The sequence below is a fragment of the Paroedura picta genome, chromosome 6 (genome assembly GCF_049243985.1).
Source record: "Paroedura picta isolate Pp20150507F chromosome 6, Ppicta_v3.0, whole genome shotgun sequence".
Classification (NCBI taxonomy): domain Eukaryota; kingdom Metazoa; phylum Chordata; class Lepidosauria; order Squamata; family Gekkonidae; genus Paroedura; species Paroedura picta.
In genome coordinates this window covers 77,578,093-77,593,765 of record NC_135374.1, presented here as the reverse complement: position 1 = coordinate 77,593,765, position 15,673 = coordinate 77,578,093, and the positions used below count along the sequence as shown (strand labels likewise).

The 15,673-nt window shown below is 42.9% G+C and overlaps 1 protein-coding gene across 2 annotated transcripts in view; it reads right to left on the bottom strand.

Annotated features, from left to right (window-relative positions):
* The window catches only part of GEMIN8 (gem nuclear organelle associated protein 8), a 39,750-nt gene extending 37,356 nt beyond the window's left edge, over positions 1 to 2,394 (bottom strand). The window contains exon 1 of one of the 2 annotated variants that reach the window (XM_077343200.1): positions 2,102 to 2,394. In XM_077343200.1, coding sequence (XP_077199315.1) covers positions 2,102 to 2,379 — 278 coding nt within the window. In that variant the 5' untranslated portion in view covers positions 2,380 to 2,394. Of the gene's footprint in view, positions 1 to 1,929; positions 2,047 to 2,101 lie in introns of those variants that run through there. The other variant, XM_077343202.1, reaches the window with a different exon arrangement.
* Positions 2,395 to 15,673: the final 13,279 nt, after the last annotated feature.

Below are 15,673 nucleotides of genomic sequence, written 5' to 3'. Positions count from 1 at the left end.
TGAGAAGACTCACTGGAAAATACAATATTAGGAAAACTTGAAGGCAGCAGGGAAAGAGGAAGACTCAACATGAGATGGACTGACTCAGTAAAAGAAGCTATGGCCCTCAGATTGCAAGGCCTGAGGAGGCTGCCAGAGACAGGACGTTTTGGAGAACGTTAATTCATAGAGTCGCTGTAAGTTGAAAGTGACTTCACAGCACTTAACACACAAACATTCTCTATTCCAAATAACTGTGGAAAATGGTTCTACATCTGTTTTTGTCTCTTACAAAATCTAAACAGATGTAATCTATCATAAATTCCTAGAGGTCCAATTTGTATTCCAAGTAGATAGTCAGTGTAATGATTGTACCTGACTATTAGTCTTTCTCAAGCAAACACTGAATTTACATGTGGTGCTTGTTACTCAACATAGTATGAAATCTGGTGTAAAACAGAAAATCTACTAAACCTCTTGACATTCCATTTGTACTATGAATCTGTAGACGTTCCAATCCAGCATATGCTAGGAAGAGTCAGAACATCCACATAGAATATTGCCTACATCACCCCACTATTTAGGTAGAATTTATTCAGTTATCCATAAGAGATCAGTAGCATAACAGAGGCAGGATAAATCACTTTCAGAAGCAAGAAATACACAATGGATGGTATCCTGCATTCGAAATTTTTGGGCAGACAAAAAAAAAAAAGCCAAACCAACCTAAATAGGGCAAACAGCTGTGTTTAAATAATATTGGAATGACGCTCACTTTACTGAGCAGCATCCAGTGTATCTGGAACTTATTTTCAAAAGTTGTTGCTCATAAAGTTATGCTATGATGCCCTCTCCTGGGCTTGTGTATCAAGTGTACATTCCACAGCATCCATTTCCAATAACTATCCAATTACAGAAGCATAAACCCAATCACAAAAATAAACTGAAGCTCTAGTCCATGAAGGCTTAAACTGGAATAAATTTTGTTCAACTTTAAGATGTCACAAGACTCCTGTTTACTTTCTGATAGACACAATACAGTAAATACATTATTTATCGACTCTAACCCTGTTGATATTTTACAGTGAGTGCACGTGCATCCTGCTTGTATATCTTCTGAGCCAACATCTGTTCACTTTGCTAATGAAACCCGGAGCTACTATGTAGATAGATGTGTGGTTTCAATCACACATTCAGCAATACATGCATTCAATGGTAGATGAGAAACTCAATGCATGTAGAAGGAGAAAATCAAGTATGCACACGCACTCACTGCAACTTTCTATGGGGTCAATAAAATCAGAGTCCAGCAGCACCGTTAAGAGTGTTGGTTTGAAGTAGCACAATAGAATCAGAGTCCAGCAGCACCTTTAAGACCAACAAAGATTTATTCAAGGCGTGAGCTTCCGAGGGCAAGCATTCTTCCTCAGACTATGATCTGCAGGCAGACTGCTCAAGGCAGGCTTCCCTCGAGACTCTGATTTTATTGTGCCACTTCAAACCAACTCGCATGCCTTTTTGATTTTAGTCTCACGCTATTAAATGTCCTGCAGAAACAGCACAGCGCCTCTACCCACAAAGCCGCTGCTCACTCTAAGTGCTGAGAGGCTTGCCAGTTCGGATGTGACTGGACAGTGGGGCGGAAGTAGAGCCTGGGGAAGGAAAGGCTTGGGGAGGGGCCTGAGCAGCATGGCATGCCAGATGGCGCCCACCTTCCAAAGCAGCCTATTACTCCGGGGGAGCTGATCCCTGCACCCGGGAGATCCGCTGCAATCCTGGGAGCTCTCCAGCCACCACCCGGAGGCCGGTCACCCTAACCACTGACCTTCCTTCCCGTTGGTGGGTCCTCCAAGCAAGCCCTGCCCTGCCCTGCCCGGATATGCTGCACAGAGCGCCTTTTGGCAGTCATTCAAGCACACGCCCGTCTAGCCGAAGAACGAGAGGCAAGACCTGGAGGAGCCACGACGAGAAAGCGCCTGTGCCGGCACCCCCGGAAAGAGCGGCAGGGACGGGTTCGGCTCCCGGAAGGGTCCGACTCCGAGAAGGCGCGCCCTTGCCCGGGAAACGGCCTCCCTCCCTCCCTCCCTCCCTCCGCCCCTGCCTTGGGTCGCCGCGCGCGTACTTGGCCTGCAGGGCGCCCCGCTCCAACGGCGCCAGCCCGCCCGCCTGCCTGCGTGCGGGGAAGGGGCGGAGCGTGGGAGCCAGGCCGCTGGTCTCGCCAAGCGCCACGGAGCGCGTTCTGAGCCCTCTCTGGAGCCCTTGGCCCGCCCCCGGGATTAGGCTGGGGCTCGCTCCGCTGTAGCTTGGGGGAGGTAGACAGAAAAATAAAATTCTCCAGTGCAGAAAAGGGCCCCCGGGCATGCTTGAATACAGCGTGCTCAGTCGTTCTCTTGGAGCCATTGTACTGGCTGTCCTTTGCGTTTAAAATCCCTCTCATTTTCTCTTGCACAATTGTGCCATCTCCTGGACTTGGGTCAGCACAACAAGCAAAGTTGAGTTTCCCCCATCGTATTTAGGAACGTCATACTCTTCGCTTCCCTCAGGACGTATTTACCCTGGATTTTAACTCACGCGACTTCTGATTATAAAACCCAAGGACGTTCGGTTTCCCTGCTGCTAAATCCAGCTCCCAGTGATGTCAGTAGGAAAGCCCCACAGAGTCTACTGAAGTAGCCTAATTGGCGCCCTAAAGAGACATTTGAATATCCCTTTGAACCCAGGCAGGTGGGAAATGGCCCGGCTTGATCCCCCAACCTCCACCCCCTAATATCCTGTTTGATCTCAGTCCCACCTGTGTGATCAGTTGCTATGACACGTTTGTTTTCTGTATGGATTCTAGAGCACAGCTGATAAATACTGATTTTGGAATTACTTTAGTTCTATTACAAGCCACTTTGAGCGAGGAACAGTGACATACCCTTGAGGACAACATTAATCTTTTTAGATAGAGAACAGATATTTCTGTAGATAGATTTATTAAAATATGGCTCCAAGCTAACTACAAATTTCATGCCATTTATAGAACCATAATCCAGCAAATCATGGTAGTGTACAAATGTCCAACAATAAAAGCACATTTAAAACATTATATAACTATAAAAAACATGTCAAGATTACCTAAGGCAAATTTCCAATGTCGTACTTTGCATGCTATGGCTCAGTATTTAGCTACCTTTTTGATGACCTCAGTATTTTCCTTGGAGAGGAGGCTCTTAATTTTTCCTTCCTCAGAGTCACCTGGGCCTATTCCACACACACATTAGTTAATGAACTTTCAATGCACTTTACAAGTTCTGCACAGGAAAAGCCAGCTGCAACAGTACACTGAAAGTACATTATCCTACACATGCAGAATGCGCCCAGGAATCTGGAACAAGAGTGGGGCAATGATTTCAGATATTTCAGTACATATGCACCCTCTCAGGCTACATCTTATCACTGGATTTTCTTTTGAGAGGAGGGCATACTTTTATATGTTTATAGACAGTTCAGTGGAGCTGTGCTTCTGGCAGATTTACAAGATGAACTTCTGAAATTCTGCTGTGTCAGTTGTTCAGCATCTATGGAAGAGCATTTCATGATGGTGAGGGATGAAGACAGACCCTAATTAATTTCAGTCTGGTAGAGAGTATCTTTAAAACACCTGTCTAGGGATCAAATTGCAGCACAACTTATTTTATCAACATGTGTGAGCCGTAGTGGCTTCTGACTCACCTGGGTGACTGAAGGATCAGGGGAACAGTTGTTTCAAACTAGCACCTCAGAGTAGGATCTGGGAAAACAAGATCTGAATCCCTATTTTGCCATGAAAGCTCTCTGGGAGCCACTAGATTCAAACTTTGTTCTGCTGCTTTGACCAAAGGAAGGCATTTTTTAGTCCCTGCTAGGAAAAAAGAATGGGGCATAAATGAAGTAAATAATAATGTCACAGAGGAGTAGCCACGTGAGTCTGACACAGCAAAATTAAATAGAAGCCAAATAGCAAATACTAGGAAAATTGATAACTTGTCCTGCTAGGTATTGTACCTTCTAGAAAACCTATCAATGTCAAAATGCACATACTGTGCAGATAATGTGATGCATAAGTGAAAAGGAGGAAGTGGAAGAAAACAGCTACTACTCTACTGATCTGTAGTCCCCTGAGAAGCTCCTCTAAGAATTTGAAAGGGACAGAGCTGTTACACCAGCACCTAGATATTAAGGCAGCCTGTTAGCAGAAGAGACAAGAAGCTCAGCTGCAGCCAGCTGGTACAGCAGCTATCTCTCCAGGCAGCTGTGCAGCCAGCTAGTCAGTCAGATCATGGGTCCTGGGAAGAAGTAGGGAGATGCAATACTTGAACTGTGACCCCAGTTACAGGGAGGCGCATCTTCTGTTAGCTGACTGGTTGATGGAGTAATTCATTCTGTGGAAAATATTTATTTATTTATTTTTTAGATTTTTATCCTGCCCTTTCCCAGGGGACTCAGGGCAGCTTACAACAAAGTCAAAATAATAATGAAATGTAATTTCAGTTTTAAAAATATACGTCAATCACAGCCTTGCCAGCTCTCACAAACAGTTTCCCCCCTCTTCAGTGCCGTCAAAAGTCTGAATTTTCTTTGGTTTAACTTCAAAACACTTCTGCTTGGCCCCATTTATAAAAGCAAAAATTTATGTTGCCATGCCAGTGATCATTCCTGTACCAATATATCTAATGAGATTCCTGTATGAACAGCTCTTGGGAATGGTACCAGTTCCAGCATGCCAGTAATTAAAAAAAACCTGAGAGATTTTATTCCTGACAATTTTGATGTGCAGTTCCATCACTCATCTTCTGCACAATCCAACAATAGAGATATGTATGTATTAGCAGCTTCCTGTGCACATTGTCAATGCACATTTGGATCAACCCCAGGATATTCACTAAAATCCAACTCAATTTGATGTCTCTGTTTCAAGGTACCAAGGAGTAAGGGAAACCATATTGGAGGATTTTGGAGTTCTTGTCACAAAGCTAGCTTCCCGTTATTTCAGTTGGATCAGGGAAGGAGGTAAGTGGGGAAAGATCCACATTTTATTCAGAATATTTTACATGCTGGAAAGTTGTGCCCTGTGGGGAAAAATGCCTTGTATAAACACATTGTTAACTGGATACTGGGTATTGGATTCTGTTTGGATAGGTAAAGACACTACTCCAAAGCCATACTGTTCTGGAGTTAAATGTGTGCTTATTTCATATGATGCTCGTACAGCTGCTGGCATTTCAAACTGATAAAGGCAGGATGATGGACAGCCAAATAGCGCGCAAACAATTATTAAACTGTAATTACAGACCGGCTCTTCTCAGTTCCCCTTTGATATTCTAAAGAGATTCTAGACTTTGCTCATTTTACGTGGGACAGGTGGGTTCCTCATAATGCGCACAGGGCTCCCATGATTCCAGCACATGGGGCAGAGAAAGAAATGCCATCTGCATTAAGGGGATTTTCTTGTCTCATGATGTGGACCAGTTTGGGGGTGCAATTTCTTTCCCATGTTATATCCCCATGGAGGATGATGCATCCTGGCATGGTTTTCTCTCTGTTACCAGCAATATAAAATGTAAAGGAGGATCCAATGATCCTGGCAAATCCAGTGCTGCTCCACCAGGATTAACCCCACCATGATGTAAATGTGATCATTTGGCCCGCCAGCAGCAAACTCAGAAGCACAGTAGTAGCCCCCAACACAATCCCCAGTGTTGCAAAACACACAGAGATACTCCTCGTTACTGTCCCTCCCCCCATATGGTTTGTTCACACCTAGGGACATTCATGAGCATCTTGTTTGTTTGTAGGTGTTTTCATTGTGCAGATTTCATAATCTGCTCAGGGACCAGCCAGGTAGTTCTTAGACAGAAAACAATGTCAGGGTGGGTGTTTTGGGTTGCAGCAGAGCACATGGGACCCACAGAGAGATGAATGTTCTATCACAGCGTTCCCTAGTCAAAGCTTGATCATAACAGAGGCATATTCATTTCCTGGCCAGAAGATGGCAGCATTGTCCTCACTAACACACTCCTGACAGCCCTTAAACAGGAGGAGCGCTCAGTTTCTGGCTGTGGGAAGGGTGACAGTAAAGGATGGGAAAATAAATTAGATGACCCAAAGGCGAGGGCATGTGTAATTCAAATGCATTTCAAATGTTTTGTGACATGAGATTTCAGGAATGGGGAGAACGTTTTGTTGCTTTGAAAAATGAGAAAATCATAAAGGCAAGCAAAGAATGAAAATAAATATGACCTCTTACAATCGGTGAACGCAAGGACTGGTCACAAAAATCAATAGTATCAATCAGCATTTTAATGATGAAGGCTGGCCATCTCTGTGTAAAGTGCTAGTATAATTCTGTTCTTCTTTGCTTCAAATTTTCTTACATGCCTGAGTTTATACCACTTGCCTTTTGCCTCTAGAAAAGCTATATTTGCAGGTGCCAGTTGAAGAACTTTTCTGCCCTTCTCTTGCCATTGGTGCACACATGAGAACCAGAAAGCTGGCTCAAAATGGAACAGGTTTTCTGATATGCGAAAAACTGTAAGGCAATCTGAAATGTACTTGTATTGGCTTTCTGAATCGATTTGCCAAGCAGATAGGCTGATTGTATTTCAATTATGCTTGACAAAGCTAAGCATGGTTTTGGTCATAACCTTTCTATGTTGAATTGCAAGATAAATGTGTGTTTCATTCCCTGAGTGAGGGTCTCAAAAGCTGGTTGGCAAAAAGAGTAACACATATCTGTATAAACTAGGGTTGCCATCCTCCAGGTGGTGGCTGGAGATCTGGGATTACAACTGATCTCCAGGTGACCGAGATCTGCTCACCTGGAGGAAATGGCCACTTAGGAAGATGGACGCTGTGGCATTATGCCTCACTGAGCTCCACCTCCTCCACTAATCTGTCCTACTCAGGCTGCACTCCCCACAGTCTCCAGGTTTTTCCCAACCCACAGCTGGCAATCCTAATGTAAGATGCAAAGAGCTGCCTCTGTCAGCCTGTGGTCAACATTACATGTCTTGAGAAAATGTACCATGAACAAAAACCTGAGAAGTGACTCTCTGAAAGAGATGGGTGCAAAGGGGGCCATGAGTTTAGAATGGTTTCCTCTCTGTGTGATAAGTTCCTCAGTGCCTTGAATTCATGTGGATAGATATGGTATGAATGGGGGCAGTGGTGGAAGGGGCATCAAATTGCAGCTGACTTATGGTGGTCCTGTAGGGCAGGGGTAGCCAACCTGTGGACCTCCAGATATTCATGGACTACAATTCCCATGAGCCCGTGCCAGCATTCGCCAGCTGTAGGGTTTTCAGGGCAAGAGATGGTTAAAGGTGCTTTGCCATTGCCTGCCTCTGCATAGTGACCCTGAACATCCTTGGTGGTCTCCCATCCAAGCACTAACTGGAGCTGAACCTGCTTAACTTCTGATGAGATCGAACTAGCCAAGACTATCCAGCCCAGGGTATGGTCTGAGTCGGGGGACCTTTTCTTTTGCTTGGCTCAGGTTTGGCTCAGTTTGTGCAGAATCACAAATGATCAATCCCACAGGATCATTCATTTTAAAAGATGGAAAGAAAAAAATAGAAAAGGAGTGAATCAGAGGGGATTTGTTCAGAGTGAGAATAAAGCCTCTACAGCTGGACTATGCTTTCTCTAGCCAGCTGTTGCCTTGTCTTAAATTTATGCTAAGCATCTCAGGAGAGAGTCCCAGATACAGTTCAGCATATTTTAGGGGTCTGCATAGCACTTAGAAGAAGATAAGTCTAAAAATGCATTTTTTGGGGCCTGTGAATCAGAATTAAAGCTAATATTGGCCCTGATGAAGCTTATTCTCGTTGGCCAAGCAGAGGGCTTCCAAATGTATATCAGATTTTTTGAACCTTCAGTTCTTAACACAGATCTTAACCAGCGGTCTTGTTCTTGTATTTTCAGCCCCTTAATCTATACTTTTATATTCCTCCAAAGAGCTCAGAGCAGCCTACATGATGCTCACATCTTCCATTTTTACTGTTACAACAAACTTGTGAAGTAAGCTAGGCTAGGAGACAGTGACTGTGCTCTCAGGGGCATGAGCAGACCCACGGTCCTGACAACTCTGCAGAGCATCTCACTTTGAACTACTTTCATTCCATGCCTCTTGGAGCATACTCAGTCCTTATTAGGCTGTGGGTGGGTTTTTTTTTGCGGGGGGATAAGAGGGTGTATTTCCTTTTTAAAAGTTTTATAACTGGGCATATGCAGGGCATGCAGAAAAACATATGTTTTTCTGCATGCCCTGCAGCTCTGACTTGTCTGTGGATGGTCAGTTTTTGCTGTGGTTTTTATTGGCTCATAAGGATACTATCTTTACCACTAGATACGGTGATCATTACGATAATGAAATGCTTGTAATGATATTACCGACAAAGAACTGATGGATGGGCAGTTTCCCGAAGGCTACTCTGTGCACTTATGAATTTGTGGCTGAACTAAAGTCATAACAGAAATTTGATCCTGCCTTCGACCTAGAGATCACAGCCATCACAATACTCTTAACATGCAAAATTACACTTGTTGAAGCTCATTGAACTCAATGGTCTTAGAAATGTGTAACTCTACTTAGGATTTCATGCTAACTCTTGTGCTGTTGTACAACTATAAAGCCAAGATATGACTCTGTCTACATCTACTTGTATTTCAAGACCCATGCGTGCCCCCCAAATGCTCAAGATTGTGAGCTATGATCACATACATCAGCTAACACAAACAGCTTTTAGACACACGAGAAAATACATTGATGAAGTAAATGAAATTTATAGACATACACAACATATTTATTGCAAGGAGAATGAATAACCTCACAATAAATGTATTATGCATGTTCATAAATTTCAATCTCTTTGCCTGTTTTGAGCATCTATGGTAGTTTTATTTTGCTTATTGCTGTAGTGATTGATTGAGTCAATTTTGCTTTTGTGCAGTAATGTCAATAATATTGTTTCAGCCAGAGTGTTCTTTCAGATTATAGGCTTTGATAGAAATGGTTGCTATTTGTCACAGTGACACTGGATCTCATGTAAGAGGAACCCGAAGCACAGCCAGTCATAATTAGGGTGCCTGGCTATTTTCCCATTCTCCCCAAAGTGCTTCTGAATTTTTAAGTCTTCTGATACTTCGAGGATCTTGCAGCTAGACTTTGCTAATGTCGCACAGAGTCAGAGCTGACGTTAGGTAGGAAAGATGGGGAAGACTGACTCAACTTTGGAATTTCTAAAATCAAAATGCTATGAGAGTTCAAGACTCTATGGAATATACATCCTTTGTGATGTAAACCCTTCTAATTTATTTATTTTTATCTGTCTATTTATTTATGGTCTGCCTTTCTCACATGAACTCAAGGCAGATTGCACACAGTGAGTCAATCAACAAGTTGGGATATTCACTAATTAATACATTAAGTTGTTAGAAGACTGGAAGCCACCAGAAAGAACAGGTGCATAGCATAAGTGGTAGTATTGCCTATTAAGTAGAAATTACATAATGGGATCCTGTTTTTAATGTTATGATGATGGCCCAGTTCACTTTCTGCCCTTAGAGGCAAGATTTTCCCTTAGTTTTTCTTCCACTTTTGTGACTGAGCCACCATAGTTATCTGTTTTATTATTTTCTGAAGAATTTTGGCTGTCCCAACCTGTGTCGGTATGATATTTTAGCTGTTTGCTCAGCCCAGGAACCTGAGGGAACAAACGGGAGCCCCCTTCAACATATACAACTTAAATGGCACTTGGGTAAGTTTTTATATTCCAAATTAACAAAATATTTTATTCAACATGAGTCAGGTGAAATCAGAGGTAAATTTTCTGAATAACTGAATATAGATCACTCTGAAGTAGAATCGGTAGATTCACAGACTTTAGTTCTTATGTTTCAGGCTAATGGGAATTTCTTAAGCTATTCAGTGTTGCTTAAAATCTTTATGTTGAAAGGATTTTGTTCCAATGTTTTCCAGATACTCCAACACACTTTCTTTGGGTATTCCTTGATTCTTTACCCCTTTTCTTGAAACACTGTACTTATTATGTGTTTTAAATTCTTAAGGTCTCTTCAGAGCTATCACTCTATTTAGACTGGGTGGGGAAATTTCTTTCTCTCTATGTCTATCTCCTTTCTTTGGCATGAATGGGTGTTTCTAACCAGCCACTTGCCTTGCCAACTTTCCTCAGTTCTCCTGTCTGTGTTACACTGCTCTCAGTCAGGACTGAATTCTGCATGAATTTTCCTCCTCTAAAGTCTCTCTGCTCAGCTGATGATAACCAATTAGATTACTTGGAGCAGTGTGTCACTAAAGACTCTCTGTTTCTGTGAAGAGTGAACCCTTCATAGTCTTTTAGCTGTGCATCTTTTCTAAGCTTTCAAAAGTGCAGTCCAACTATTTGCAGCAGAAAAGATCACAAGTCCCAATCATTTATCCAAGTAGGTCTGTGAAATCTTTTTGTGTTGTGCAGCCTTATTACCTGTATAGAAAAGCCCTCTTGAATAGTTCAGTTTTGCATAGCTTGTGGAAGGCCAGGAGAAGGGGAGTATTCCTCTTCACCTCCTCAGGCAAGCCATTCCACAAAGTGGAAGCCATACAGAATATGTATGTGCAGTTGTTGATTTTGCCCTTTTTCACATTGGCATCTGCAAAAAACTCTGTTGACACAAGCAGAATTGTCATTGTAGAGCATAGAGAAAGAGGCAGTCCTGTAGATTAGCGAAACCCCAACCTGTGGGCCGCGGACCACATGTGGTCCTTCAACTTATTGGAGGTGGGCCCCGAAGGACGCCTTCCCCCCGGCCCTTTACTTCATCCCCCCCCAGCCCTTTACAGCACACTTCATTGTTGTGGCGTGTCTGTATCTTATTTTGAAGGGATGTTTAAACATTACCATAGCGATCAGAGAGCGTTAGGGCAGTGGTTGAGAGTAGAGGAGTAAACTACCCCTCCCCCACCGGGCCTCAGTAAAAGGCGTTGAGTGGTCTCCGGTGAGTGGTCCCAGGCGATAAAAAGGTTGGGGACATACATTGTAGATAACAGGCACAAAGACCATATGTGATAGCCAATATATGAAAGCCATCTTGGTGTAGTGGTTAAAAGTGGCAGCCTCTAATCTGGAGAGCCAGATTTGATTCTCTGCTCCTCCACATGCAGCCAGCTGGCTGACATTAGGGTAGTGACAGTCCTATTAGATCTGTTCTCACAGAACCGTTTTCACAATTGATGTGATTGCTCTGGACACCCTCTGTCAGATCTAAGAGCATGGACAGCTTCTTGGTTTACTGAGGGGTTGTGGGTGGTGGAATGACAGAAGAGATAGAGAAATTGACAGTGAGAAAAGACCTGCACTGAATCCAACAAGGCATGGCCTAGAGCTAAGTTTAAAACCTATTCTGGGGAGGTGATGGCAGCAAAGAAACAAAATTTCTCTGCCACCATTGTATCCACGTAGCACAGACCTGCAGAACTCTTCAGGGTGGTCACAGACTGTTGGGTTCTGGCTGACAGGAGGAGGTGAACTGCTCTGCAGCCATTATAATCATTTTACTAAGCACTTTGCAGTTAAAATATCTCGCATCCATTCCAACTTGTAATCTACATTCACAGCAATAGGTTTGGGTGGTTCTAAGATGATAATTTTCCAGTTGTGTGGGATATTGTTTAGCATGTGCAGTCAGAGGGTGTCAACAACATTCTTGGAAGTTTGTGACCTACCACCTGTATGAATGCTGCCCCTTGTGGCTGCTGCAGTCTGCCAGTGGGGAGGCTAGTGGACTAGTTCAAGGAGACAGTAATGCTTGATTGAGAGACGTGTCATGTTGTGTCATGACAGACACCCTGTCTGCCTTTCTGCATTTTTTACTTGTTTTGTAAATGATACATCTTTTGTATCATCACAATACATTAAAATTAATATACCTCTGTTACCCATTAAATAAGTCCAAACGGGGAAAGGGATGGTTGCGCCTGCCTCAAAGTGAGTAATAATGCATCCACGTCTAACAAAACCCACTCTTGACCTAGGAAAGTTGAATAACTACTGCCTGGTCTTAAATGTACAATTCTCGAGCAAAATGACTGAATGAGATATTCCTTGAGCAGAATGGCTGGCCAACTTCAGCAATTCCTGAATGAAGCAGTTTCTTCAGCTCCATTCCACTCTTGCTTCCGGCATGGCGATAGGATTTGGTGGATGACGTGTGTTTGGAGGTGGATGAGGGAGTGTGACCCTATGAATTCTCCTGGCCCTCTCAGCTGCTTTCAGCATCACGGATCATGGCATCCTTCTGGATCTCCTCCTTTCAGGACTGAGTGTGGAAGACACTGTTCTGTAGATGTCCCAGTCCTACTTCAAGAGTTCAGAGTGTGGTGTTAGGGGACTGGAGGTCTGCCCTACAGGGTTTCCAGAAGTCCCAGCTTGCCTCCATGCTTTTCAACACCTGGAGAGCTGGATTGAGTTGTCACCAGTATGAAGATACCACTCAGCTCTATCTTGTATTACCAACAGGGACCCTGTGGAAACTGAGCAGGTGCTTGCAGGCAGTTTTGGAATGGACAAGGGCTAACGAGCTGAAACTTATTCTCAACAAAACAGAGATCCTACCGATAGGGGGAGGGTATGTCCTAGGATATGGGTGTTGTCTGCTCTGGATGGTGTGTACTCCCCCTAAAGTAGCAGGTTCCTAGCTTGGTGTGCTGCTGGACCTGGGCCTCCTGGTGGATAAACAGATAACAGCAGTGGCCAGGGATACCTTTCACCAGCTAACTGATGAGCCAGTCTTGCCTCTTTTTGGGCCTGTGTTGCATGACCTAGTAACATGGATTGGATTACTGCAATATGCTATACATGGTGCTGCCATTGAAGACTCTGGAAGCTGCAGTTGGTACTGAATACATTGGCCAGAGTGTGGACTGGAGTGGGTCTTGCAACTACATCATTTCAGCTACATGGGTTACCAATTTGCTTCTGGACTCAATTCAAGGTGCTGGTATTTACTTTTAAATCCTTTTATGGCCTAGGAACAACATAGCTTATGGACTTCCTTCTCCTATATAAGTCTACCCATTTATTGTAATAATCTTCAGAGGCCTTTCGTCAGTTGTCTCCTTCCTCTGGTGCTAGACAGGTAGTGACCTAAGAAAGGGCTCTCTTTATCATGGTACCAAAACTCTGGGATTCCCTCTCAACTGAGATTTGTCTGTCTCCCTCTATTGGTGCCTTCCACCAGAGGGTAAAGATCTTTTTGTCATGCCACAATAACAGTTATTGGCCTTCCCCCCTAGTTCTGATACTGTTTGTTTGTGTTATGCATTTTTATTAAATTATTTTTTTATTAAATTATTTTATTTCAAATGTTGATTTTAATTGTTCAAGTATTTGGTCAAAAACATATTGTTCAAAAACATATTCTCCAGGCTGAGTTGGAGAAAGGGCTAGACAATTTCAATTATGTCCCACAATTTCCAAATTCACTGATCCCAAACAAGCTTCTGATTGTCATTTTTTGAATCATTCTTTAACATCTAGTATTTAAGATCCTTTCCCCATTTGGATTTATTCAATGAGTAACAGAAGTATATTAATTTTAATGTATTGTGATGATAGAAAAGATGTACCATTTACAAAACAAGCTAAAAAGACAGAAAGGCAAACAGGGTGTCTGTCATGACACAACACTTGGAGAACTTTAATAACCTGTACCCCATGTAAGAGGCTGCTGCAGCTGCTGCAGTTGTCTTCCTCTTCTGGTGTTTCCTGGGTTCCACTATTCACTTCATCATTCTGCTGTCTGATATGCGAAAAAGCTGAAGTCCTGCTTGCTTTAATAAACAGGGGGAAGAATAGTGGGCAACAGGAAGCAGGAAGAAGCAGGATAGGAGGACCCACTGGTAGCAACCTGCATACCCATTGTAAAAGCTAAATGGGAAATCTCCAGGCAGCATCTTAGCAGCCCCAGGCAAAGGGGCATGGACCATAAGAGAACCCAGCCCCCTCCTCCTGCCACATCAGCAACATTATGCCATCACAACAACATGTGTCATTAGAGTAGGCACGACGGCACTTCCCCCCAATGAAAATTTGCCTGGTTGCCAAGGCCACCAGAATTTCGTACCACTTTTCTGTCCCTTCAGTCACACTGAGTACAAAACAGCAGTGAGGAATTCCATATGTTGAATACATCACATGAATGCCATAATGCTTTCAATCCATGGTGATTATGCAAAGTCCATCTCATTGTGATTGCATAACCTTTCCTTTCAACACCCACATTCTCCTTAATTTTTTCTTCTGCTGAGAATTTCAGTTTAACGTTCTGTACTTTAATAGGATATTGCATTTTTCAGGAGCCATGAGGAATTGTAGATAGTGCATTATCTTTTCATAATTCACATCCTCGTTCTTAAAGAGGTTTGATAAAAGCTCTCAACAGCTGCTCCTCTGGGCAGCACTTGTGCTAAGTTTGTTGCTTGTGTGTGTTTTGCAGTGTTGATAAAGTAGTCATAAAATAATTAATGAATGAAGGGATTCAGATGCAGGAATTACTGATGTGAACAGACCGCATCATGTTGTAAAAAGAAACTAGAATTAAAATAATTTTGTTGCCAAATAAATGAGGCACAACTGGTTGTGGTGTGCATGTGTGGTCACAAATGGTGACATGACACCAGGATTACAGACGCTGTGGCAGGTCAGCCTGTAAAGCTTTTGTATCATGCTATTCTTCTTAAAACAATCAAACTGCAGTCATTAATTAATTGTGACTTTATTTGGCATTATCTGGATATTCATGAGAATTAAGGCAGCAGAAATGGCTTTTGGGCTGACCCTTCAGCCTCCAAAGCAATTTCCAACATGGGTTTAGAACTTCAGGAGACATTTGGATATTCAAATTGCCACCAGATGGACTGACTTATGGATTTTCTGAATAATTTGGAGAGGGCTTTTGTTAAAAGCATGAGGAGAACTTTTCCTCCCTGACTGGGGATTATTGCCAACTTCACAATAACTTTAATTCCCCTGAAAGGTAACTAAAAATTCTTGTATGTTATTGATGGAATTCATTTCTCCACAGTGCTTTTCATATCTTGACTGCAATATTAATTAATAGATTTTAAGCAGGGTCCTGGTGCATGTGACAGATGCAGGGATAAGACAACAGTCAGAGTATTCAGCAGTGGAATCAGCTGCCTAAGGAGGTGGTGAGCTCCCCCTCACTGGCAGTCTTCAAGCAGTGGCTGGACAGATACTTATCCTGGTCCAGGCTGATCCTGCACTAAGCAGGGGGTTGGATTAGATGGCCTGTATGGCCCCTTCCATCTCTATGAGTCTATGATTCTAACAGGTGAAGAGGGGAGGCAGGGACAAGCATGCTGGTTCTGCTCATCCTCATGACCCTACAACAAACAAAAGCTGAGGTACACAGTAAATGGAAAATACCAGAAAAAAGGGGAGCTGTGTATAATAATACAATAAACTTTTAGATAACAAACCACTGAGGAAGAGAGCATCCTTGAAAACGGGCCATTGAAATTTTTTTTTGTTTTTATCCAGAACCCATTATGGTTTATGTTTGCATGTTAAAGTTATGAAGGTAATATCTACAAAATAAATTGGAATAAGTATAACCAAAAAGATTACATTTTTGTACAAGCCAATTGGTTGGA